Source organism: Rhamphochromis longiceps, linkage group LG19 (genome assembly GCF_057381845.1).
Source record: "Rhamphochromis longiceps isolate RC_006_pf linkage group LG19, R_longiceps_female_GT1.1, whole genome shotgun sequence".
NCBI classification, from domain to species: domain Eukaryota; kingdom Metazoa; phylum Chordata; class Actinopteri; order Cichliformes; family Cichlidae; genus Rhamphochromis; species Rhamphochromis longiceps.
The window spans coordinates 32017651-32042538 of NC_140575.1; the positions used below are offsets into that span (position 1 = coordinate 32017651).

A 24888-nucleotide genomic window follows, 5' to 3' on the forward strand; every position below is an offset into this window, starting at 1 on the left:
AACATAAAAAAAACAAAAAACAAAAACGAATTCAGGCAGAAATCTCTAGAAACGACAAAGCATGTCTGTGATTAGCAGCAACCAGTTCAAATGCTCAGAATGGCAATGGCAGCTGTAACTGTTCCCAAACCAAGCTGTTGGCGATCTGTAGTCGAATAAATTACTGATTTATTGCGCCAGGAAAAACCGGTTTGTGTGAAAACATTTACCACCAACACAAAAGATAGGAATCGGCTTTCTGACCAAATTCAATATGTGAGAATAAGAGTGCAAATTTTTTTTGTCTTCCTACAAACCAAAGAATATTGATCTAGAATATTACAGGGTACAATACAAAGCACCTTCAGAAAACTATAAATAAAACTGAATAGAGTTGAATTGATGTGGGAAAAAATAAAAACTCACCACACGGTGGCGCTGCTGACCAACTTTTTAAACAACACCTTTAAAATTAGCTGACCACTCAGTGAGACAAAGATAAAATATGTCGACATGATTGACAGCAGGATCCACTCTGCACTAAGTTATAATATTTTATCTGCATGCAATGGTGCTTTAGAAACAATTTTGAACAGATGTTTAGTAAAATAATTATTTCCATCTTACTTGCGAGTGCTGCCAAAATCCACCGAGTTAACAGTTCCCCCAGGCTTCCTCCAGCCAATGAGATACTTTGAGGTGGCTCCTTGACGAGGGTAGAAGCTCTTGGAACCTGGGGACTGGGAGTTTGAGGATGTGGGTGATGTGGGCACAGGAGCAGCCTCATCCTGGGGGGACATGGGCCTGCAGCCTGATGGACCAGAAGAGGCTGAGCTGGGGACAAAACAAAAAGCAAGGGCAGAAAAGTGTGACACAGCCTTACAATTTCATCAGTATCAAACACAGAGAGCAGACTGATTGAAAAGAAAATGCATTAGTGATGCATTTTCATTGCACTGATGTATTTTATTTTTCTTAATGTTTAACTATCAAATTACCTTAGTTACCTTTAATAAAGCTGAACAAACAACAAAGAGCCAGGCATCCTTAAAACCCATTAGTAAAGGTGTTCCTTCAATATATGTATCCAGATATCTCTGCAGACTGGATAAACCGATGAATTCATAAATATTAAATAAGAACACCGTGTCCTTGCACTTCATTTTCAGCTCTTTAAAATAGCATTCCTACAGAGTTTGACATTAATGCTTGAATTTTCCAACATCGAGTTTTGTGTCTGTGCACGAACTATAAAACAAAGCTGCCAATGTACAGGTCTGGTGGAGCCGAGTTATTTCTGGCTGAGTGAAGAAGAGAGGCAGGAAAGCTTTAGTTGATTCAAAGGAAGTGGGATTTAGAGGAGGGGGGAACAGTGCTGAGCTCACAGTCTGCATTTCTAGCAACTTCAAGCACTTCCTTTCTATCATGGATACCCAGAGACGGAGATACATGCAAATGCAAAACCACAGACACAGATATTTCATTCTTCCGCTCCCCCTTTGTTAGTGCCAAACCGCAGAGCTTTGGACTTCTTTTCAGCCGGGACAGTGCAGGATATATCTGGACTACAATGAATCACTGTCTGTTTAATGAAACACTGATGCAAAGGATCAGATTCCTAGACTGCCTATGTAGCTAAATTCTAACAGAACAGCAGCACACCTGGAGTGGGCGGCGCCATCACTTGGGCTATAGGAGCCGCTATCGGGACCAAGTGGCAAGGATAAGGGGCTCTTCCCTGGGATCTCGGTGCCTTGAGAGATGACAAGACAGTCTGGAGTTGGAGGTGAAGTGTCAGCGGCCATCTGGCCGTCTGGTGGCTCATCCTGCCAAGGGATTTTGTCTTTTGCCATGAAGGCACCAGTGGAGGAAGCCGTGCTGCTCTGCGTGGCAGTGAAGGAGGTTGCGTCAATGCCGCTGTCGCTGGAGGTACCCTGAAGATAGCCACTGAGATCCAGTTCACTCCGCACTCCGGAACGGGAGCCAACTTCGTACCACTTCTCGTCGCTGTGGGTGGAGCTGGAGGCGTTGCTTGACAGTGTGTTGCTGCTTGACTGGCTGGATGAATAGGGAGCATCTGCCTGTTACCAGATGAGAAATCTGCGATCAGTTTCTAGATAGAAAAACAGGACATTTTGCTGCAGCGTTCCCCCAAAGACTGTTTGTTTTTTGTCACCTCCCATAACTCCTCATGCTGCGATCATATTTACCCCAATGTTGGAAACATTTTAATTAGTGTGCTTAGCGTAGATTGGTTCATGGCACACAAACTTTAGCTCACAGTCATACGATGCTAACTGTGATTAAACAGCAGACCTCTTGTTAGCACAGGGCCTCCTTTATCAATTCAGGAAGGAAATTACATGTGGTGGTGTTGGCTATCACTCACCTTGGTGCTCTTGTTAGGAGACACGTGGCTGCTCTGCTCTGACGGCTGAAGTCGAGGAATCACCACCTTGGAAACCACGGTGTCTAAGACGTACGGAAAATTTAGAGCCCATAATGCAAAACATGTTTTTTGATTTACCAACACTGAGGTAGGAGTTCTGCCTACCTGAGCTGGGTTTGTCCCCTGATCTGCTAGCGGGATCACCCTCCCCAGGTCGTGACCATCCAACACCTGAGCTCGACGATACTTTGATCCCATTGGCGCCCTCACCTGCCACATGGCGCACAGATGAAACGGGGGACTGGCAGTTGTTATTAAACCTGAAGAGACATAAAAAATGTTATCTATGTTGCTGTGTAGCACACATCAAGTTTTAAGAAAATATATATTTATGAAATTTAGTCTGCATAATTTGTAGCGATGAACTCACCCGTCAGGCATAGACTTTTGCCTCCAGTGGGTGGAGGCCATGGTGTCTGTGTAGGAGAGACTGGAAGGGGAGTTTGTGTTGTGCAGTGTGCGTCCCATCACAATGGAGCAGGCAAGGGCATAGTTGTCATTCCCTGGGGAATATCTGTGGACACATATGGATGCGATTAAGGACATATGTTACAACCAGACAGAAGTTAGCTCTGCATGTCTGCAAGTTTCATAACAGCATTATCGTTATTATGTGACCTTTTGGGGTTGAGCGGTCGACCATCGCTAGACACACTGCGGGGAATAGCAGCAGGATTACTTAAGTCTGTGGGCGGGGCCTTGATGAGGGTTCCTCCAATGCCAGCAGCACGCGTTTGAGGGCTGGATGAGGTGCGTGGCCACTTGGTGTTGTTGTTTGTGGAGCGAAAGGGAAACTTTAACTCATAGGGCATGCCCTCTTTGTGGTTCTTGTAGTCCACAAGTGGCATGTGGTAGATTTCTGAGCAGCCTCTGTTGGCACATGAAGCAATCGCAGTCAGAATACTTTAAGGATAGCTTCAAAAGCCACAAACCAACACATCAACTACAGTCTCTCTTGTATCCATTTGTGACTTATATCCACAGTACCTGCGTGGCGTTGAGTCTTCATGTGGAGGAATGATGACCACCTTTACAGTGACAGAGGTTCTAAGAAGATCAATCATTTGCTCGTGGGACAGCGAGGCCACGGACACCTTGCAAATCTCCACTAAGCGGCTGCCCTGCCTGAGCCCAGCCTGCCAGGCATAGCCGTAGGGCTCCACCTCTGCTACGATCCCCTCGAAGTTGACATGAAAGCCCAGCTGGCCCAGGGCGTTACGACGTAAGGTCATCTCTGTGGTTTGGCTTCCCTTGGTCAACAACTAGAGAAAAGACGGTGTGAAAGATCAAGGTTGAGTCAGAAAGGTGGTGAAAACAAAAGGGTGGATGAAATGTATTGTTAGTCACAAGCTGACGCACATATGTCAAAAACATAACACGCATATCATAATGCATTTTTCTGCACAGTTAGCCTGATCCATGGCTCCAAGGGTTGAAGAAAATTTTTTGAGCAATCCGGTTAAAATTTCTTAAAATTGGTGTCTGTCAAATTTTTCAATTTTTCGGCCCTTTGAGCACCACATGGAAAATGCTAATTTGTTCAGTATTTCCAAAAGAAGAGAGCAAATTCTGCAGGTGATCTCTATAAAACTGGACGAGCAATGTCAAAACAATCCAGATGAATCTGGATAAAAAGCACCATAGGCTTTTACAGATCCTGTATATGCCTTTCTTTATTGAGTTCACCAAGTAGAAAACAGTGGTCTGAGTTTTGGATGTTAAAAAAAGAAGATGAAGAAGAAAGAGCTCTTTCCTGTACTGTCAGCAGGAAATCCTTTTTTACTTTATCATTAAGCAGAACTGCAGTGTCTGATGAATGATTGAAATATCCCATCAAAAGTGCCGCTTTATCTAGACCACAAGGAAACCCTCAGTAATGATATGAATTAAACTACTATGCATTATGCTTGGCATGACTTTTAATCACAGGGTCAGTGCAGCATCTGTGGCTTTCTGGTGAGTCCATAATTTCAGGCTACGCCCTTATGTTGCTGTAATCATCAACAATAGTTTTTTTTTTTCAAGCTACTGTTGTCAGGGAAGTGGACAAAGGGAGAGTGTGTCCTAACACTTAAAAAGACTTCACCAAGCACTTTTTGGCTGCATTATTGTTCACATACACAGTGACTCACAGACTGGGACTGGTTAGCTGGGTGATTTGGATTTTTACTAGATGATACTAGAAGATAACCAGCTAAAGAGTAAATATGCTGATATAAAAGTAAGAATGCTTTCACGATAGTCACAGCTCAAAGCATCTCTGTGTGTGTTTATTACAAGATGCTTGTCAGAGGTGCACTTTTTAAGGCCTGCAGCCTCTGATATCTGCAGCAGATGGTGTATGCTATACACATGTGTGGCTACAGAAGGTAACGGTGCCCCACTGACCTCCAGTCTTTTGACAACCTCTCCAAAGTCCTCCGTGTTGTTATTAATGGAGCGCAGCGATACGCTCTCACCGCGCTCATAGTAGATCTTCATAGAGGCGGGGCTCCCGGTTGACCAGCCAATCACATCGCGTGTGGCACAGTTAAACACGACCGCTTTGGCCTCTTGATCCAGCAGGATGATGAAGTCGTTTGAAATGGCCAACAGGCACTCGCGTTCAGCCCCGGCTACTTGATCTTCGGCATGAACCTGCCAGGTTATAGCCCCGAGGCTCCGTAGCTCCGCCCCGCTGTACGGACGCACCTTCTCCCGCCGTTTGTGTGCCAGAGAGATGAAGGGGAACTTCCCAGAGGGTTCCACTGATGTACTGGTCACGTGTCGCTCTGCCAAATCCCGCAGATACTCCTGCCGTGTCCGTGTTGCCATGGCGCCAAATTTATTTGACTTATGAGCTGCGTTCTCAGCGTTGATGACTTTGGCCAAAAGGAAGTCCCTGAACACAGTGGACTTGGGAAAGGTCACGCCTTTCGGGATTGGTGGGCCAAAGGAGGGAACGTCCTGGGAACGGGTGACGGCCACACTGCAGAAGAAAAAGAGAAAAAGAAGTTTTAAATACTCAAGAATTCATATTCTCTGGACTTTCCATTAGCAAAATTGTCAAGAAAGACAGCTGTATGTTTTGTTCCAGTTATAGATTCATTATGCATTCATTTTTAAAGGTTGCCATGACAGCGAAATACTTTTCTGTAAACACTGGGACACCATGAGCAACGTTATGGCTTTAAAGCAAGGGTGGGGAACTCCAGGCCTCAAGCGTCGGTGTCCTGCAGGTTTCAGATATCACCCTGGTCAACATACCTGAATCAAATGATTAGTTCGTTAGCAGGCCTCTGGAGAACTGCAAAACATGTTGAGGAGCTAATTTAGCCATTTAAATCAGCTCCATTGGATCAAGAACACATCTAAAACCTGCAGGCTTTAAGGCCTGGATTTCCCCCACCCCTACTTTAAAGGAAGGGCATTAGTCTAGTCATGAATTCCGAACTGACCAATCAGAATGCATTACAAGAATGCAAGTGTTTTGATGGCAAAATTTTCTTCCTGTAAGAAAAAATCCCAAAAGAAAACCAAAGGACACGGAGGAAGGAAGTATTATTATGCATTGATAATTAGTTTTTGTTTCTTTGAGTTGGGGTTAAGGTCCAGAAGCAGGTATAAATAATTATTTCAGCCTTTTAGCTTCATTGACTCCTTATCATTGCGCACTATCTCCCAAGCGGCCAGGCTGAATTTCTTTGTAGCCAGATTAACAGAAAGTAGAATGATACCCCAGGATTGGCTCTGGTAAGGATGAGTTTACTGCATAAGCATGTATATTCAATTATTTTAAAATGCATTTTAAAATTGCATATAACTTTTTTTTAAAAACACATTCATAAAAAGTGGAGTATAGAATATGCATATGCAAAGATAAATAGACTGAATTAACACAACACAACATACAGTTTACTGTATGGTTACCTCACCTCTGACCTTTGCTCTAAAAAGGAGGGTGTTCTAATTCCTACAGGCAAAGCTCGCGTCTTGTCCACTGCTCATATTACATTTCTACACAATGGCCGTTTGAGTTAAATTACTATCAATTAGTAACTGTGTGGCGATGCTGCCTTCTACATGTTCTTCATTAGAAATCTGGGAAACTTTACAAGAAAAACCTTTCAAAAGACTTTAAACTACCAATGAGGAAAAAAACTTGTCTGCCTTCTTCCTTTATATAAGTATAGGGGCTATATATAGCTATAAGTGCATACGTGCATGTACACTAAAAACCGAAAAAACTAAGACGTGGTCTCGGATAAGCTACTTTGACAGTCCTGACAAAACTCCATCCAGCCCATTAAACAGATAACACAGCCTCTGCCTGTAGCAGAAATGCTGCAAACCATGGCCGACTGCACTCAGCATATAAATGCTATACATCCAATCCTAGATGACAAGCCAGCTCCCAGTGATGACACCCTGCCACTCTCTGCTACATCATGGTATATGGAGGAGCAGCACTGTGGCTCTGGCTCGCAAGCACAAACAAAGATCATTTCCTAAACAAAGATCTGGTTACGCAATCCTGCCTCGCTGGCCCCGTGTGACTTTGAGGCAGCGGTTGAAAGCAGCAGATTAGCACCCCGCTGGCCCCAGGCCACTTACTCCTTTAATGCTCCGGTTTGGCTCAATATGACCTGAGAATTATCCAGATCTCAGCAGCAGGCAATGACAGGCTATTAATAACTAGATGACTCAACAAATAAAAACATCCCCTTTATTAATAGAGATTAAAGAGGCAAATGCATTGTATTATAGTAAAGGGAAACAGGGGAGGAAAGAATCTCTTCATGTAAAACAAAGTTTCAAGCTAGCATATATGATGTGCAACAATTTAAGGAAGGAGTGTGAAAGGGAGGGCTACTGAGCAGCTGAACTGTAAATCCCTGCATCAGGTACTCTTGTATGGTTTTGACCACCACACCATAGCATGCTGAACTCAACACAAACATGTGTAACTTACCTCCTGTCTTCATCAAAAAGTAACCAAGCTCTTCAGATTACTGCATCGAAACACTTATATTCAATCAAGGCGGTAAACAAACTGTGCCGATGCTAACTTAATTCTTCCTTGTTCCTATAATACAACACCCAACATAAACCACGCAATACTGTGTAGCAAATCCTTGTAACTGAGTTCTCGTGTCCAGACTCTTTTTTTCTCCCCCCTTAAACCATCAGGGGAAGGCATCCAGGGAAAGACTTGTGACAAACAGTCAGGAGTGAAGTCTTAACACATGGTGCCTCAGTCCACACAGAATATGAGTTGAATTCGAAGACTGAGATTGTGCGGATGATTCTTGCGTAGGGTAGCAGGATTGTCTTCAAGGATTCGGTGTCTTGGGCCTCTCCATTTCTTCCATAAGGTAAACAACAAAGATTTCTCTCTTTCTTTCAGAGTATAAACTAAAAGATGAACCCTTTATGCAAAAAGAAAAACAAACGAAAGCAGCCACGAGTCAATGAGATGGAGTAGCTCATCAGAAAAAAAGAAAAGTCAGCACGGAGAAGAAAAATAAAAGGGCTCGAAATAAATTAGCCCAAATATGACGCCGCCGTGGCTGAACAGACAGAAGGTTGGCTCGACCTGTCTGCTCCTCAGGTTGGCTCTGTGAGCTCTGAGAAACACTGCTCTTAACAGTCCTCCCCACTCACATGCATGTCCATTGAAGAGAGCACTTCATGTGCATGGCGCTAACTCCTTCAGACCACTCCAACTCATGCTGCCCAAAGGCAAAGTGGCAAGCAAGGAAAGGAGGGGGAGGGAGGGTTGAGACTTGTATTTATATGAGTGTGTGAAGAGTGAGTCTTTGAGTGAATTAGTGTACGGCGGGTGGGGGGCAGTGTGTGCAAGTGAGCATGAGAAAGAGGTAAAAGGAGAAATGGGAGTAGGGGAGCGAGTGGGAGCAACTACATATGTATAATATCTGTGTGTTCAAAGCACAGAAAGAGCATGTGCAGTGGGGTAGAAACGCATAAGTGTCAACGCCACACAGCTCCACGGGAGAACCCCCATCAATGTGACAGCTACTGCACAAGTAATTTCTTCTATCTGACAATAATCAAACTAATTCACACACATACAGATGTGCAGTGGAAACGCAGCTCACGAAGACGGGACAGCAGCCAGGCAACAGGCTTTTATGCTAGCGTTTGCCTTCCAGTCAGTGCTTTTGTCTTAATGCTACTGTAGCTACCTGCATGAAAACACATCTACAAGCTCTGAAAAGTGGTGTGGAGCTTTTAAGAGTCCCATAAAAGGATCCGGTCCCAGACAGAGATGCGAAGCCAAAATCAGATTTTCATTCAACGTCACTGCTGAGGTTTGTCAGTTTGACCCACTTAAAATTGCAATGCATCTCGTTTTCACTGCACATGCTCATACACTGCCAAAGCATCGTCATTCAGCATAAAATTCTGCTGTCTGGTCTCAGACACAACCTGCTTTGCAAAGATATGCACAAGGTTTACTTTATGTAATTTATGTACATTAATTTATGTTAATGTATAACCACTACCTTTGAGGAGGCTAAACCTTGTTAAGGACTCTGCAGGTCCAAAGCGATGTTCTGTGCCTTTGAGCCTAAAGATCATGAAGGATCACACCAATAATCTTGCAGCAAAGCTACTTCCTCTTTTTAAGAAACAGCAAATCACAGAACAGGAAAGCACTGACTGCGAAAAGGAAGAATTAAATATTTTCACCATAATTTGCTTAAAAATAACATCCAGTGACTTTTGAGAATTAACAGAAAATATAGCTCCTCATCTATAACATTCCTCATGTATTTATATTGCAGCACAGCTGCCTCTAGACAGAGGAGTGATAAGGGAAACGGGCCCATTTCTTTAACCTAAGCCATGTTAATCTGGAGTAAAACTGGTCACACCAGTTAACAAATTCATCTTGGCCCAGTCCCCAGAAATACCATAAGCTATGACTGTATACTCAGAGTATATATAAGATAACCTTTATAAGATAACCTTTATTAGTCCCACACGTGGGAAATTTGTTATATTTGTTATATACTCTGAGTATACAAAAAAATGGTTAAAGTACACAAGCTTAAGTAGAAGATGAGGTCGTACTGGACGGGGCTCCCTGGGATCTGTTTGTTAGAAAGTATGTGAACCAACACACTGTGCTGAAATCCATATTAAAACTAAATATGAGCATGTGCTCTGATTCAGTATCAGATTTATCAGGGAAGAACACCCCTTTGTCCTTGATCTGTATAAACACTTAATTTGGTTCCAAGCTAGACTTTAGTTTCCTTAATTCAGTTAAGGAAACTAAAGTCTAAAGTCAGTCCTTTGTTCAGCCAGCTTTATTCCTCTTTTGATGATCTTCCCCCTCACAACAAGACAGCTTGAGATATAATACATAAAGGCTTGCTGAGGTATACTAGGCCTCTTTTAAAGAACCAGAAAGGGTACAATTAAAAGCAGAGTCACGAGCTTGTCAGCCAAGAGACCACAGTTGTTTTAAAACTTGTTTTCCCTTTATTGTCTTTTGTGAATTCTTTTCATTTTCAATTTCGGGTCAAGTTTAGGCACTAAAAAGTACTTGGTTAGTTTACAGATTCAAAACAGGCTGCTCATGTTTCATCTCTGCTGGTCACGCTTAAAGACCCACCTGTAGCATGTGCTGTCGGAGCAGGGGTTGTGTACTCGTACGATGATGAAGACATGTTGAAAGTGGGAGCGAATAGTCTTGGGAGTGAAAGGGTGAGCTCCGGGCTCCTGGAACACTATGGTCACTATGTCGTTCCCAATGTGCCGCTTTCTCAGCAACTAGTCATTGAAAAACAAGGAATTTTTAGAGAGGCGTGACAACTGAATGTAAAAGTCATACAAAGGATTTGGTACGTTCCATTTACTGGCATTAAAAAAAACCCACATTCTTTAAAATGAAACCTGATTCCTGAATGATAAGTCATAACATTCCTCTCTGATGTCTTTGTGGCGCAAATAAAAAGAAGTTTTTCCATTTCTGAAAACACAACTCAGGACATACCACGAAATATGTACTCCCCATCTTTACCTGCTGTTTGTTGTTGGGCGTGTAAGGCAGCAGAGTAGACACATGGAACATGATCTCATAATCCTTGTATGAAGTGTACAGGGAGTGAGTGCCCGTGGAATCTGCTGCAGGAAAAATAGGAATACAGTGTTCAGACTCATTGTATCGCTACTGCCATTCATTTTTCTTTTCAGTGCTTTTTTGTGCAAGACAGGATGCAATTTCACTGTAGCACAAACAGCTACACAATAGTCAGCTGTGGATCAATGTCAGCCTGTCAAAGCTAATGTTAATAAAGAGAACAATTAATTGTTTTACTCATGCATCCTGTAAGGGAAGCTCGTTACATTTTTCCCTGCCATTGCACAACAAAGGTCTAGAATTACTAAGCAGGGAAAAATAGGCCGAGACCACAATCGCAAAAAAAATAATAAACAAATATAGGAGCAGAGAGTTCAATGTGCAAATGTATGGAAGTTTAATTCATTTCCAGTGTTACAGCTGACCTGTCAGATTAATGTAAATAATAATTATTTACTATCACATTCTGATTAATCGAATGCTAACGTATTTATTGAAAATGTGCGCATCTATCTCATTTTTTTAAAATTTGCTGTGTGAGGCTGCAGATCTTTATTAAAGTCACGTACAGCACAGCCACCTGTGGGCAACAGACAAAATCTGAATTGTGGCAAAATACAAAATTATATTGAGTGAAACCTGAGCGTCATTATTACAGCACACTTCTCACATCTGTCTGAGTCACAATGGTAGTTTCATTTTGACATATAACATGTTATTTAATTGATCTGATAATAAAGAGAAGGTAGATTTGTGGCGTTTAAACACAGCTCTGCGTACACGTGCTGCTGGTTAAAGACCTGGAAACAGAGGATTCGAACCTGTCTGTATCAAATGTGTAAAAAAAAAAAGATTACTATATGCTCTAAGTCCACTTCTGCTCTGTTACATTAAAATAACAGTATAGGAAACCAGCAGTATGTGTTTAGGCTGAGAACTCAGTGAAGAGGACAGAGGCCAAGCTTTAGCAATGCTAACCCCCACAGCTTTGAGCAATCCACCCATGGCAATTACATGTTAATTCTGATAACATCTCCCAATAAAATTCCAAATAAATCAACTCTCCTAGGAACAACTATCACAGCCATATCAGGCACAAAATAAGACATGCTTTTGTTTCAGCATTAAATAATGGCGCAATTTGCAGGAAATCACATGTATGATTCATTTAAATACACTCCTCCCCAAATTACGAGGTCTGAAAGAGGATTGTGTGTGATAAGCTCAGCTAAAATAACTCTGCCCATGCCTTTCAGTCAGAAACATCTTACGGCGTCTCTTTAGCAAATCCCAAAACAATTTTATTTGAAAGCCAAAAGTTTCGTACTATTGTAAACCAACAATAAATGTAGGGTAAATGATCTAGGGCCTCATTCATTCACCTAACGAATCTGTTTAGTCATGCCAGGCAACATAAAAGTCCTGATATAGTCACAACACATCAGGTGTCATTTTATTGTCTAGTGCCAGCACTAATAGACTGTTGTAGCGGGCATGTTGGTCAGAAGGAACAGAAAGTGAGATAAAAGCGGAGAAGATAAAGGCAAGATAAAGGGCCAAAGTTCAAAAACTATAAAGTGTAATATGAAGAAGGGGAAATCCAAGTCACCATTCACATCATGTCTTACTTTCACTACCAAAACGAAAGATATCTACACTCTTATATGCAATCAGTTTCAGTGATCAGCGGGTTTAAAGATGTGTCACAACTTAGTACTATTTACTGTGTGTGTCATCTATAAGTATGCTGGGGGAACTGTTACTTTTTGTGTCCAGCTGGGCTCTGTACTTGGTGAAGCCCCTGAGGCGAACCTTCTCCCCCAGCAGCTGGAGGAACTCTTCCAGGGCGGGACCGGCTACTTCGTTGTTGTACATTTCCTCCTCTGTGCTCTGCCCTGCTCGGCAGTACATCACTCCCACTTTTACCTGAAAACTCAGCTGGGAACAAGCAAAGACACAAACATGACAGTCAATTTATTTCTTTAATCTACTTCAGCAGTGAGCAGGTTGAATAAAAGAATTCCTATTCAGTTATTATAAACACACGTTGCAACACTTTAAACTTTCGATCCTTTGGAAAATTGTTTATTTTCCGCCTACCCCTTGTTCATCCAGTTTCATCAGCTGCTCAGTGACTTTGGGTGTGTTGAGAGCCAGTCTGAGGCAGGAGAGATCCAGCTCAGGCAGAAGATACTCCAGTACATCTTTAATGGGCAGACCTCGGCTGGTGCCATGCTTAGAGGTGGAAGGCACTGCATCTTCTAGTATAGAACCTCGAAGAGTTATCAGCTGGAAACGCAGAGATGAAGAACAGGAGATTACAGTGAGGAGCGCGAGAACCAAAGGAATGCACCTCAGGAATTTTTAATGCGCTTTGAACTCTTGGAGATGAAACACAGTGATAACAAAACATGCCTGCCCTGACACATGGAAGGAAACACAGGCTGCTGTGGTTCTTAAAGTCATAGCTGCCTCTTATTCAACCATTAAGAAGTTATGTGAAAACACAGAACAATCACAAAGTGCAACCGAGGAAGAAGAGGAGGTGGAAGGGCTTGTCTAAGCGCTCTGTGTACACAAAGTGTGCATTGTGCCGGGCTCTGGGACTGAGCTCAATCACTTGGCTATCATGAGCAGCTGGAACGGATGGAGACTTTCTCTCTCCTGCAAGCTTGAGGCTGTGCTGGGCTTGTTTTTACAATAGACCTGTGTTCCCCATGTCTAGAAGGTATGGTGGGGGTGTGCTTAGGTAATTCAGGCTAAAGTGTGGGGGTTTAATCACATGCACCTGTCCTGCCTCAGTCCACAACAAACAGCCCCAGGCAGATGCCTTTATCCACTGTCTGGGAATGCATGTCCATATAATCCCATAACGCAAAATTCAAAATCCAATATCCCAAGCCAAACACAGAAGACAGGGGAGCTAACACAACTACTAAATATGACAGTCTATTTTTACTGAAACAAAGACGTAAAGTTCTCCGCACAGCGGTTTTAGGTTGCTGACAGGCCTTGGAGGCTGGAGGATGAGCGCACTTCCTGAAGTTTCTTCACACATTGCTGATATTGTGAGACAGCTGAATAGCCCAGGGGTTGGTTGCATAACCAAAAAAAAAAAAAAAACCAACCAAGGACTGAGACTTATTTTACCTTGAGCTGGTCTTCCTAATATGGGATGCATAGAGTTGTTGCAATAAACACACCTTCTATATGGTTATATAAGGTCTGTGGTGCATGTATGACACCCTAAATCCAAAGAAGCTTGCTTCACAGACAAGCAAAGTAATTTGTTTCCCAAACTGGTGAAATGCTGTGGGCATATTTTTCCACAGTAGACAGGAATAGCACGAAGTTACGCTGAGGTTCCATGCAGGACGGACACTATATCTGACCTCGCTGGTCCTGAAGATGACACGATAGTTATACTGCTGGCCATGCTCCTTGTCCTCCTCCAGCTTCTCTCTGCGCATGCTCACTGCTACTGGACCCAATGCCTCATCTAGCCCAAAGTAGTTCCAGTGATCTGAGGTAGAAGTAGTAGTACAATTAAAAACTGATCATGTATATTCAACAGCACTACTTCTTTAAACAATAAATCCATCTATATGCTATGACAGCTGTAATGAAAGCAGGTGAATGCATCTCACCCCTCAGGTAGAAGAACTTCCGATAGTAGTAAGCTCCCAGGTCCACGTGCTCCACAATGTATTGTTTGCCCTTGTCGCCGAGTGTGCTCGGGCCCTCCTTTGGTCCCTCAAGAACTGCTACTCCAGCATTGGTTAAGTGTGTGCTCACAGATGTTTCGTACAAGTTATTTTCCCCACTCAGGGTCCCTGAGCCACAGTTTCCAGCTCCGCCACCCACAAGCCCATGATATCCTGGCCCGTTAGCCCCCAGCTTGCGCCTCGCAATGCCATCGGCACCGATCTCATTGCGGAAGCAAGGGCAGCTTAGCAACATTTCGTTGCTTTGTTCATCTCCAGCATCCAGGCTAGGACTGTCCCTGGAATTGAGATCTTCCTGGCTTCCACTAGGAGAGCTATAAGGCAGGCTGTGGGTGGATGACAGAGTAGAGGTAGCAGAGGCCACGGCAGCGGCAGACGCTCCCGTGGTGGTGTTTTTCCTCTTGCCTGCAGTCTGCCGCAACTGAATAATTTCATTGAGGTCAAAAAGCATGCTCTGAACATCGTAGTGAGCGAACCCTTTCTGACACACCCAGGGCTTGAGAGGAGGGCCCGTGTCATCCGTTCGGCTGTCCTCCACATCAGACCCCGCTCTGGGGGAGTCGGACTCACCTCGCACGTTCCTAAGTTTACGGAATATAGACTCGCCTCCTGTTTCAGACTTTGTGCGTCTCTTTGGGGGCTTATCTCTGTCCTTCGCCTTAGGAGGATGACCGTCTGTGACATCCTCCTGAAGATCAAGAATCCCTTGCTTGGATGCAATATTTAGCATGTCCTCCAGTTTCTCTGGAGCAGGGCTACGTTGATCAACTTTGTCGCCTTGATAGCCCTTAAGCATTTCAAAGAAGCTGTCTCCAGCTACTCCATGTTGATCTATCGAGGAGGTGCTGCCATATTCACGGTGAAGAGGGGACAATTTGGCTCCCGATGATGGACCCCACTCCTCCCCACTGTCTCCACTGCCTTCCATCTCACCAACAGTCATGTCACTATTGCTGCGCTGGCGGATGCGTCTCTGCCGTGGGTTTCTATGTGCAGGACCTCTATAGTCTCCTGGAGTGAGGTAACGGGTGTCAGGGCTGTAATTGTTAGCCTGGGACTGGGCTCGATTCTTTAAAGTGTTGTGGATGTTACGCAGCATTGTTGAGTCCTGAGGGCTCATTATAGAGCCTAACTTTATGTGACTTTTTCCAGCTGAGGGCACAGCAGAGTTCTCAGGCTCCGTAGATGAATGCCACAGAGGCATCATAACGTCTTTCCTTGGGGGCCAGTCGGCCACACGAGCCCGTACACCCATTTTAGGCACTCCTGTGCTCACAGTGGCGTGGATGTTGTCAGTGCGGCTTGAAACAGGAACCCCATTGGCCATACGCAGGTGGCGGGTGTAAAACTCATCACTGGCGGGGACCGAACCCCCAACGGTACGCTCCATGGGTGGGTGCTTCAGGCTGGTCATTACATAAGTGCCAAAGGGAAAAGGCACTCAGCAGGTGAGCATGGCTGCCTCTGGGATGGGACACTGCTCTCTGACCTCATGAGCCATTTGATTGTCTGGATTAAGAGGCAAATTCACCTCATCAGCGCTCAAGACGGCTTTATGCCTCCTTACATGTGTCGAGACTGCCACACGGCATTTTCCACACTCCAAACACCCGCTCCTGGAAACAAAAGAGAAATCAGTAAGTGCATAGAGTAATATTCTAAAGAGCCATAAATGAATACGCATGATGAGTCACAAGGCTTTTTCCTGTCATAAATAAGACTGGAAATAAAGGAAAACAAGCAGTGTAGCAGATATTATTTAGAGCATTCTTTATATTTATTAATTAACACCACCTCTGCAGTACATTTTATATTAGTGTAAAATATCTACTCTCACGAATAGAGGGCATCTTTTCTTCCAACCTTTCCCCAAAAACCAAAAACAAAACACACAAGGACAGAAATATGCAAATGCTTATTTTCTATAAAAAGCAGTATATATGTGGGATGCACGGACCTGCCTGGAGAACAGAATGTGAATTCTTTTCTCTTTTTAAAAACCGGTGAAAATTCAACGGCACGTTCAATTTCAGATAAGGGAGCCTACTTTTCAAACCAATTTCAGCATAACCATTGTGGGGAAACACAGAAAGTCTGCCAAATTATAAAAAGAGGTTAACAGTGAGTGCATTTTTTTTTTTCCTTGAAAGTCGAAGCCATTTCCTTAATAAGATCATTTATGTAGATGGAACATGAGTGAGAGAACAATCTAAATCTCTTCAGCTGGCAGACTTCTAGCTCACCCCTTCTCTGACATCTCCTCGAATGCCCCTTTAAATAGCCAAACATTAGTGATTTGTATTGCTTAGTCGCACTTGTCAGGATCAAATATGCCAAGCTGCACATCAAAAAGCAAAGTGGCCCTTTGAAAGTCATCTGAAAAGTGGGTGATGATCCTCTGCCTGACAAATCAGGCCAATTTGGCAGTGAGACACTGAGGGAGATTAAGGCTTTACTTTCACTTGGCCCTGACTGGCTGTGGCTGTGATCACATTAGCCACCAGCAACGAGAGCACTGTGACGGTCCTATAGCACAGCCACCTTCACACTGCATCAAAACATCAGGAGCAGCTCAAAATCATGCAGTCCTTAGCAGAAAGAAGGCCCTCACCTTTGTCTAAACCATACAGAATTAAGGAAATGGAAGCATTTCATCAAAGGCAACAAACTACAATGTATGTGAAAGTGGTGCACAGTATCACGTGACCGGCAACGTTGCCACAGTGGCACAGTTAAGTGAGAGATGGGCCAAATATTCCCTAGATGCTTTCCTCATATGTTTGATATATCAACATCGATTTATAAGTCATGCAAAGAGTGTAAGCACAAAATCTCAAAGCTCTGCAGATGATTCAGTTTTCAGAAAGCCTTAGGCAAATCAGCCAGAGTCAGCCTAGCTTCAGTACACAGAAGAGTGCTTTCTGACAACAAATCTTTAAGCCTGTGCATATTATGCAGCAGAGTGGGATTCTGCAGGCCCAATATTGTGCAAAAAACATGCAGCATTAAATCATGCAGTAGCAATTAAAGTCATAAATCCTGCTTGCAAAATGTAGCATGCGGAGGCTAATGTGCTTACAGGCTTTTGCACTGTTTTTGCACAAACAAACTGTGAGCTGAAACAAACATGAAGACTTTCAAATCAAACCCAGTATATCATTTTAATGGGTAGAGCTTACAAGCAAAAATGGCCTCGGATCACATCATTCGACCTTCATGTATCTTTTGAAATCTTCAGCGAGAGCATAATCAAGTAGGATGACAGGCAGTATCTCCAATATGATCTTCAGTCTGTCACACAAGGAGGGTTTCCTGCTTAGCTGAATGGACATCAATTGTTTGGGGCATGGCAGTAGATTATGTGCCTGAAGCAAATTAATAAACACTCATTATTTATTTAAAAAAACTAATTCATGTCCTACTAAATCTCTCTTTCTCTCACGTTTATAGGAGTGAAAATAGTCAGGGAATGCAAGTTAAACCATGCGTCTAGTCCCAGAGCGTTGGGCCTCATTCCCTTATGCCGCCGAGCGTCCACAGGGACAGAGAGATGAATTGAACTAACACACGACACACGTGCGCACACACATGTCCCAGAAAACAGGCCTCTAATCTCCTCGCTGACAGTTACGCAGACAGACGGCTGACTTCATGGTCCTGTCAGATTAAAAGAATAGCTATAGCACTGAGACTTAGAGTCTTGTGTTGGCTGAGAGCGGGGAAAACTTTATAAGAAACAAAGATAAAACCTAACGATTCACAGGATAATGCCGTCTTGTTCTAAACCATCCTATCAGTCTTTTTCTATTTAAAAAAAAAAGAAAGAAGATTTTTCCACATCTCAGTGGGACGTGTCTAGACAGCTTCTGCATGCTGACCAAATTTGGTTAACTTCCTGTAATTGGGGCTCTAACCTCTGAGTGTAGACCATGTGACCCTACCTAGAGATGAGAAAAAGAGCAATAAAGAGGTGATGATTTTATGACATACCTCTCATGATCTACAATTTGTTGATTGTGTGCTTCTGGGGATGAGACAGAGTAATGAGTTTCTTGGAAGCCTCAGTGTGTGTAATTCAGCTCATACAGTGGGGCCTTCCAGACACCCATGAAATCAAAGGTGGAAGACAGACAGCAGTCAGTCAGCAGGAATGGTGAATCATGCAGTGAATCACAAGCAAGGGTATGAGAATGTCCTGAGTCATCATCATTAAGGCACAGCTTGGCTTACTAGACTTATATTTAAAAAAAGACTCTGTCTCCTGAAGGGGAGTCCCATTTGCTGATGTTGATGAGAGAAAGGACAACATGCTGCAGTTGAAAGAGTCTTCCCCCTCGGGTCTCCCAACAGAGAGGGAATGAAGTTTCCCAGTACAACAGGCAAGTGTATCCAAAGCCGAGACAAAAGAGCCGAAGGATTGCCCTACAAGCTTGTAATTACTGCGTGCTTGAATGAGGCTAAGGGGCTGTTTGCCTGACACCATTGGCTTTCAAACAGGCACCCTACCATTTAGTCCATCGGCTCTCTCTGTGTACTAATCTTTCCCCGCTCTAAGGGTTGACAGGGCTGTTGGGCAACAGACACAAAGGTCCCTCTGTCCAAGCTTGGTCAAAAACTGGGGCCTCATTCCAGCACAGTGAAGTCTTTGAAAATTGCCTGGCACGGGAACCTCACTATAGCTGTGTGTATGCGGCCGCCAGGAAAAACCAGATGAATTAAATGCAAAGCGGAACTGGAGAGATAGAGATGGAGCAAATATCAAACCAGGATTTGGAAAGAAGGGAAACAGACTTATTTTTCTAAAAAAAAAAAAAAAAAAAAAAGTAAAAGGCAAAAGAATAATGTCAAAAAAAGGGGGAAAAACTATCTGTATGAGATTCATAACAGGACCGATTAGCTGTTCTGTAATCCACTCACTCACAGCTGCAACACATATTAACTAGCAGATAACTGAGGGTTAGGGAGAAAAAGGGAAAGCTATCATGTCTGGGAAAGATGAATACACTATAAAAGGAGCCAAAAAGAAAAAAAAGACAGAATACATGGGGAAGCAAAAACTCATCTACAACTGGCCACTATGTCATGCACCAGTCAGAAAGAGACTGATGTAATAATAGTCAAGCCAGACTCCTACACAGCATTTCTTTTCGTGTAGGGCGTGTAAGTGAGTGAGGGGTGAACTGAGGTAGCCGCTGAACTTCCAGATGCACAGGACGTAGCAGAGCAACTTCACTAGTTCCTTCTCTCTGTTTGACTCTCCCTGTCTTTCTCTCTGCCCTTCCCCACCTCTCCCTGCTGCCTCCTCCTGTTCACAGATCTGGCTGAGAACCAGGCACGAACCTGCCCGTCCATCTGATTGAGCAAACCTGAGAACCTGACACCTTCAGGGGAAAACAAGGCAGGCATGCTGGCAGACAAACAACACCAGCATCATCCAACTGCGAGCAAAGATCCTGGAATTCCACCAATTTCAGTGGAGGAAGTGATGAACATCTGTGTGCATGGAGGGGAAGAAGTCAGGCATGTTTAGGCAATGCTGTCTGCCCAAGAGTTATAAAACACCTTTTTAAAAAAAAGAAAGAAAAAAAGCTTGTCTTCTATTCTTGCAGTTACCTTAGACTGAAAGCTTTGGTCTAGGTTGTACCACTCTGGGTGAAGTGGAGTGCCACACTGAGAACTGGGCCGATGTGTAGTTGGAGGACTTGAAAACCCAGTGGCAGTGTATCGACATTCATCACATCCATTGTCCTGTAGTGCGCCGTTGTGCTAACGCTCCTCTGCCTTAACGCTGGGCCCCCCTCGCTATCACTGCAGCACAGTTCAGTGAGTAATGGGCAGCGCTAACCGCTGGCAAAGTGAATTTCACTCACGGCCGTACACGAGACGACAGTTCTGGAGGAGAGCCAGAACACATTCATTGCCATTATCTCCAGCAGGGCGTCCTCGTTCCTTCCTCTCCTCTTATACAGAAAGCACTTCAGCAGGGTTTCACGTGGGAGACACAGCAGAATAAACAGACACTTGAAACACTTTACATAGTTTATAGTTAGCAACAGTAAACCCATTCCTATATCCAATTATCTGGGTGGGCCCCAAGTTCTGACAATGAAAGCCTTTGTCCAACTCCTACAGTGACACTTTTTAAAAAAACAAAAAACCCAAAGCTAATTGCACAGCTAAGTGCTTAGGTGGTCTACTTATCTAGACTAAAGAAGAATTACTACCGCTTCTGTTTAACACCTGATGATAATCTGTCAAAGAAAATTGTCTTAAATAGGTTTATAGTTGATTTGAATTATGCTATGCTATAACATTATGTACAGTCATTTAATTTATGAAGACAATGGTTTAGAGCCTCATATTTGGCTGAGACAGTTTAGATATAATCCCATCATCTTTTACAGATTGTGGCTTAGAAAGAGCAGTGGAGAAGAAGCAGTGTGCTGCTGCCTGAAGAGGAATGTAAAAAATTCTAATGAGGTGGCCGCCTAGCTGCTGAACTGCAGCAGTTTGGAGCTGGGTTTTAAAAGTGGAAGTCTGCTCAAGGCTGTACTTTCCCTCTCCTTGCCCTTCCTCCCTGCCTGCCTACAACCCTAGGACTCCATTAGAGACAGGGAGCTACTGATGCACATAGACAGGTACATGCAGAGACAAAGACCCGAGCACACACACACACGTGCACACACATTCATGCACAGCAAAACCTAGAAAATAAGACAGCAACATCTACACAACAACAGAGATTGTTCTCATAAGCACAATCCCTGGGAACTGATGACTGATGGATACCCGTTTCTGAAGCTAAACCACTTGTTGTTTAATCATAAACAGCACTTTTGTGTCTCGCACCGGTCCGCTGAGATGTTATTTCTGGAAAACCTGTCTCAAACCAAAAATATCTTTTCTTTGAAATTTCATGTTTGACATGCAAATTATGGTCTCTTTATGATCTCCGTGCAGAAACTACTCAGACTGCCCAGAATAAAAAGATCGCCCTATGCACAATTCAACTTTCCAAAGATACCTCTTAACAAAAATAAACAATAAAATGTAAAATGTCTGTGAAAATAAAGAGGCTGGCCAAATAGAATCTTTTTTAAATGCTTCTGTTGTCACTGGAAATCTTTATTGCCATTTCTTCTCAAACTGTACACTGCAGACACTGTTCCCAGGTGGAAGCTGGTGAGGGATTTTATTCTTGTTGCCTAGCGATGTGAGGATGTTGCAATGAGCATGTAATTTACACGGATGCTCTGACTAGCCTGCTGTTCATTTCCTGGTGAATAACCTGTTCTCTCACTACAGATCTGTGTTGCTTGTGGACTTTTACGGAGGTGTATGCTGAATTAATAAAATTATTTTATCCAAGTATAAGCGTTTAAGACTGGCCAGCACCACAGTCTTGGATAAGCACCGAAAATCATGGTCAAATAATTAATTCAGCAAAGTAGTGAACAACTTTGTACATCCATTTCTGTGAACAATTTCTTCTTCTTTTTCAACACAGCATCAAGGGTTAACAATTTTTCTACCTCAGTACCAAGAGGCATCTTTGGAGTCTCCATTTCTGGGCACAGTTTACGTGCATTCACTTTCTCAGTTTCGCCATCGGAAACATGAACGCTTTGGAAAAACCTTGGCTCTAAAACAAAGAGATTCTCTGTGTGTGGCACCGGCACTATGTGGATATAGTGCCATGAAGATAACTGCAGGAAACCTTGGTACCCTGAATCCTCTCTTAGTACTGCTGCAATACGTCCAGGCTGCTGGGGGATTCCCACGATGCAGTGTTTCTTCTTCAGCCACCGTTTTCACTCACCATGTGTTTATACACTTCTCTGCATTTACTTGCTTGTTATTATTAATCTCTGGTTCTCTTCCACAGCATGTCTTTTGTCCTGTCTTCATCCACTTACCCCCAACCGGTTGCGACAGATGGCCACCTATCCCTGAACCTGGTTCTGCTGGAGATTTCTTCCTGTTAAAAAGGAGTTTTTTCTTCCCACTGCCTCCAAAGACCGTGCTCATATGATTGTTGGGGGTTTTCTCTGTCTTCTTTACTGTATATCACTGTAGGGTCTTTACCTTAGGATAAAAAGCACCTTGAGGCAACTGTTGTTGTGATGAGGTGCAATATAAATACATATTTTCATATTATTGAACCCAAACTTTTATTTATAGCTATATCTATATAAGGCAGACATAGATGTCTATATAGAGCTAGCATCTATCTGTACATAATGAGTACTTTGGACACAGTCTGAACATCAGAAAAGTCAGCCTGCTGAAAGTCATACCAACTCTAATGTAAGACCTTTTAAAAAAGGAAGGAAAAGAAAAAACAGCTTGAGAAATGTAATTTGTCTGCCCTGCACCACACAGGAAATCTATTTAGAACCATTTCTAAAACAGTCTACCTCTCATCAACTATTCTGTCATTTCCTGCAGGTGAACAATATCTGCAATTTATATGGGAAAGTTTCCTTGCAACGTCCTGAGAGAGAAAGCGTCAGTATTCTCGACCAACTCATCTTTCAGCTTCTGCTTTTACAGACAACGACCAAAAGAAAATGAAAGGCAGTTCCTGTTGTTGTTCTAATGCATTTGAATTTAACCACAGTTTTACTTCTATTATAAAAGAAAACCTCAACTTTCCACACTGAACTGAAAAAAGAAACTGACCTGAGCAACGGGGCCAACAATGCAAAGAGAGCATTTCCCAGCAGCGGGCCTTGTTAAACACGGCTGTGACGACTGGGAGGTGTTTCTAGGGCTAGTCTGTTTACTTTATTCACCCTACAAAAGGTAAATTCCCTCTCTTAATATCTGAAGAGCAGTGAACCTATTTGTTACCAAACAAATACTCCCAGCTCAGCATGGGTCTGGCACACTCCACTCTATGTGCTCAAGTATATGTGCTGGGATGAAGCAGTTTCATCAATTGAGGATTAAAATAGAAGGATGGGAGGGCGAAGCTGCGGTATAATTAACAGTGTTGATGCAAGGAGGAGGGTTGAGAGAAGAATCTGTGGGCTTGCTGTCTATAATTGAGCCCCTTCACATGCTAAAAGACGGGGGATGGGACTCAGCCAGGGGTCCCAGCAAACACTTCCAAGCCTGCTATTACTTCATTCTTGGATCACAGGCACTTGTGAGCAAAGCAAATCAGAGTAAGCCCTTAGTGCTTCTCACAGTAACGTGCACAGATTAATTTTGACTGTTCCACTGGAGCAGCGTCTCTTCATCGTCATTTGCAGCACAACAGTGGAGCTGTATGAAAGTTTGAACTGGGATAAATACCGGGGGTCATGAGATGTCAATCAAAATGTTAAGTAGATCATGGTTTTCTGATTGAACATCACTGGACGCCCCAGGCTGCGGGCACCCAGTGGTCATATACACACTGCATGCCAGGAAACTCATGTCCTAGCTGTCCAAACACCAATAGAGTAATCAATAATATTCCTGAAAATCAACACACTTGGAAACAGAAAACACGTGAGCTACACACAGTTGTTGTTAGAAATCCCGTTTATGGCCACATTGTTCCAATTGGAAACAAACCAATCAATGTTAAAATTTTAGCCCTATGAGTTCGAGCTTAGGGCTCTCAGGATGTTGGCCAATCAGTTGGATCACATTGCTCTGTCATATGGGGTAAAAGGAGCAGCATAACCTACAAAGCACCTCCAGTGGACCTGCATAATCCTTGGCTTCTCTATTGTCTTGTGTCTGTGAGCTTCCAGATCAAATTGCATCAATGTGCTTGGACCCTGTTGTACTTCCTTGTAAGTCCATCCATTCACTTTCTTAACCACTTATCCAGCTACAGCCACAGGATCTGGAGCCCATCCCAGCTGACAATGAGAGAGAGGCAGCGTCAACCAAACAGAGTTTGCCAGACCGCCACCAGACTGACACAGACTTACAACCACCCACATCCACGCTTAAAGCCAATTTAGAATCACTAATTAACCTTTGGACTGTGGGAGGAAACCAGAGCATCCGGGGAAAGTCCACAGAGTCCAAGGACACCATGCAAATGTCCCGGAGAAAGTGTATAAGTCTGTATAAGTTCTATATTTACTGCTGCATAAAATGCAAAAAAGTTCAACTGTATTCATGAGCAAGACCAGTGGTTTGGAATGCAGGAAGGGTCAAGAGAAAGCATTTACATCTTTGCATACAACCGTGGATTAGCAGCAAGGTCAGCTAACGGCAACCTGTCACATTTTTACAGCTGAGGTGTTGATATGACAGATGCCTGCAATGTTTGGAAGTCATCCACTGCCCTGTCCTCTGCCTGATTGCACAGGTAGCAAACAAGCTGAATCACAGAGAGATGTGAAAAAGGAATCCTGATAAGATCGCCCTTACCACAGTAAAGAAAAGCGCATTTATTTATCACAAAGGCAGAAAACAATCATAGCATGGATAATGTAACAGCAACCTTGTATCTATTGCTGGAACAGACACTAACTCAACATTCAGATGCACTGAATCAGTTAGGAAAAAAGAATGAAAGCAGTGTGACACAGTCACAGCAGATACTCCGAGGGGCTGAACTCGCATTTATAGAATTATGTAGATTCATTTTAAATGGTTTGTCTGGGCATGTTGTAGCAAAGTGCTGTTAAAAGAAG

The 24888-nt window shown here is 43.3% G+C and overlaps 1 protein-coding gene across 3 annotated transcripts in view; it reads right to left on the reverse strand.

Annotated features, from left to right (window-relative positions):
- Positions 1–24888, reverse strand: part of LOC146647168 (signal-induced proliferation-associated 1-like protein 1) — a 35994-nt gene that overhangs the window by 5106 nt on the left and 6000 nt on the right. The window contains exons 1-15 of one of the 3 annotated variants that reach the window (XM_085390634.1): positions 19859–20225; positions 14168–15861; positions 13913–14043; positions 12621–12809; positions 12284–12458; positions 10461–10564; positions 10053–10210; positions 4817–5396; positions 3416–3690; positions 3047–3298; positions 2799–2942; positions 2534–2688; positions 2369–2451; positions 1642–2060; positions 607–813 (exon numbers count right to left, since the gene is read on the reverse strand). In XM_085390634.1, the coding sequence (XP_085246760.1) occupies positions 607–813; positions 1642–2060; positions 2369–2451; positions 2534–2688; positions 2799–2942; positions 3047–3298; positions 3416–3690; positions 4817–5396; positions 10053–10210; positions 10461–10564; positions 12284–12458; positions 12621–12809; positions 13913–14043; positions 14168–15659 (4364 nt within the window). In that variant the 5' untranslated portion in view covers positions 15660–15861; positions 19859–20225. Of the gene's footprint in view, positions 1–606; positions 814–1641; positions 2061–2368; positions 2452–2533; positions 2689–2798; positions 2943–3046; positions 3299–3415; positions 3691–4816; positions 5397–10052; positions 10211–10460; positions 10565–12283; positions 12459–12620; positions 12810–13912; positions 14044–14167; positions 15862–19858; positions 20226–24888 lie in introns of those variants that run through there. The other 2 variants (XM_085390635.1, XM_085390633.1) reach the window with 2 other exon arrangements.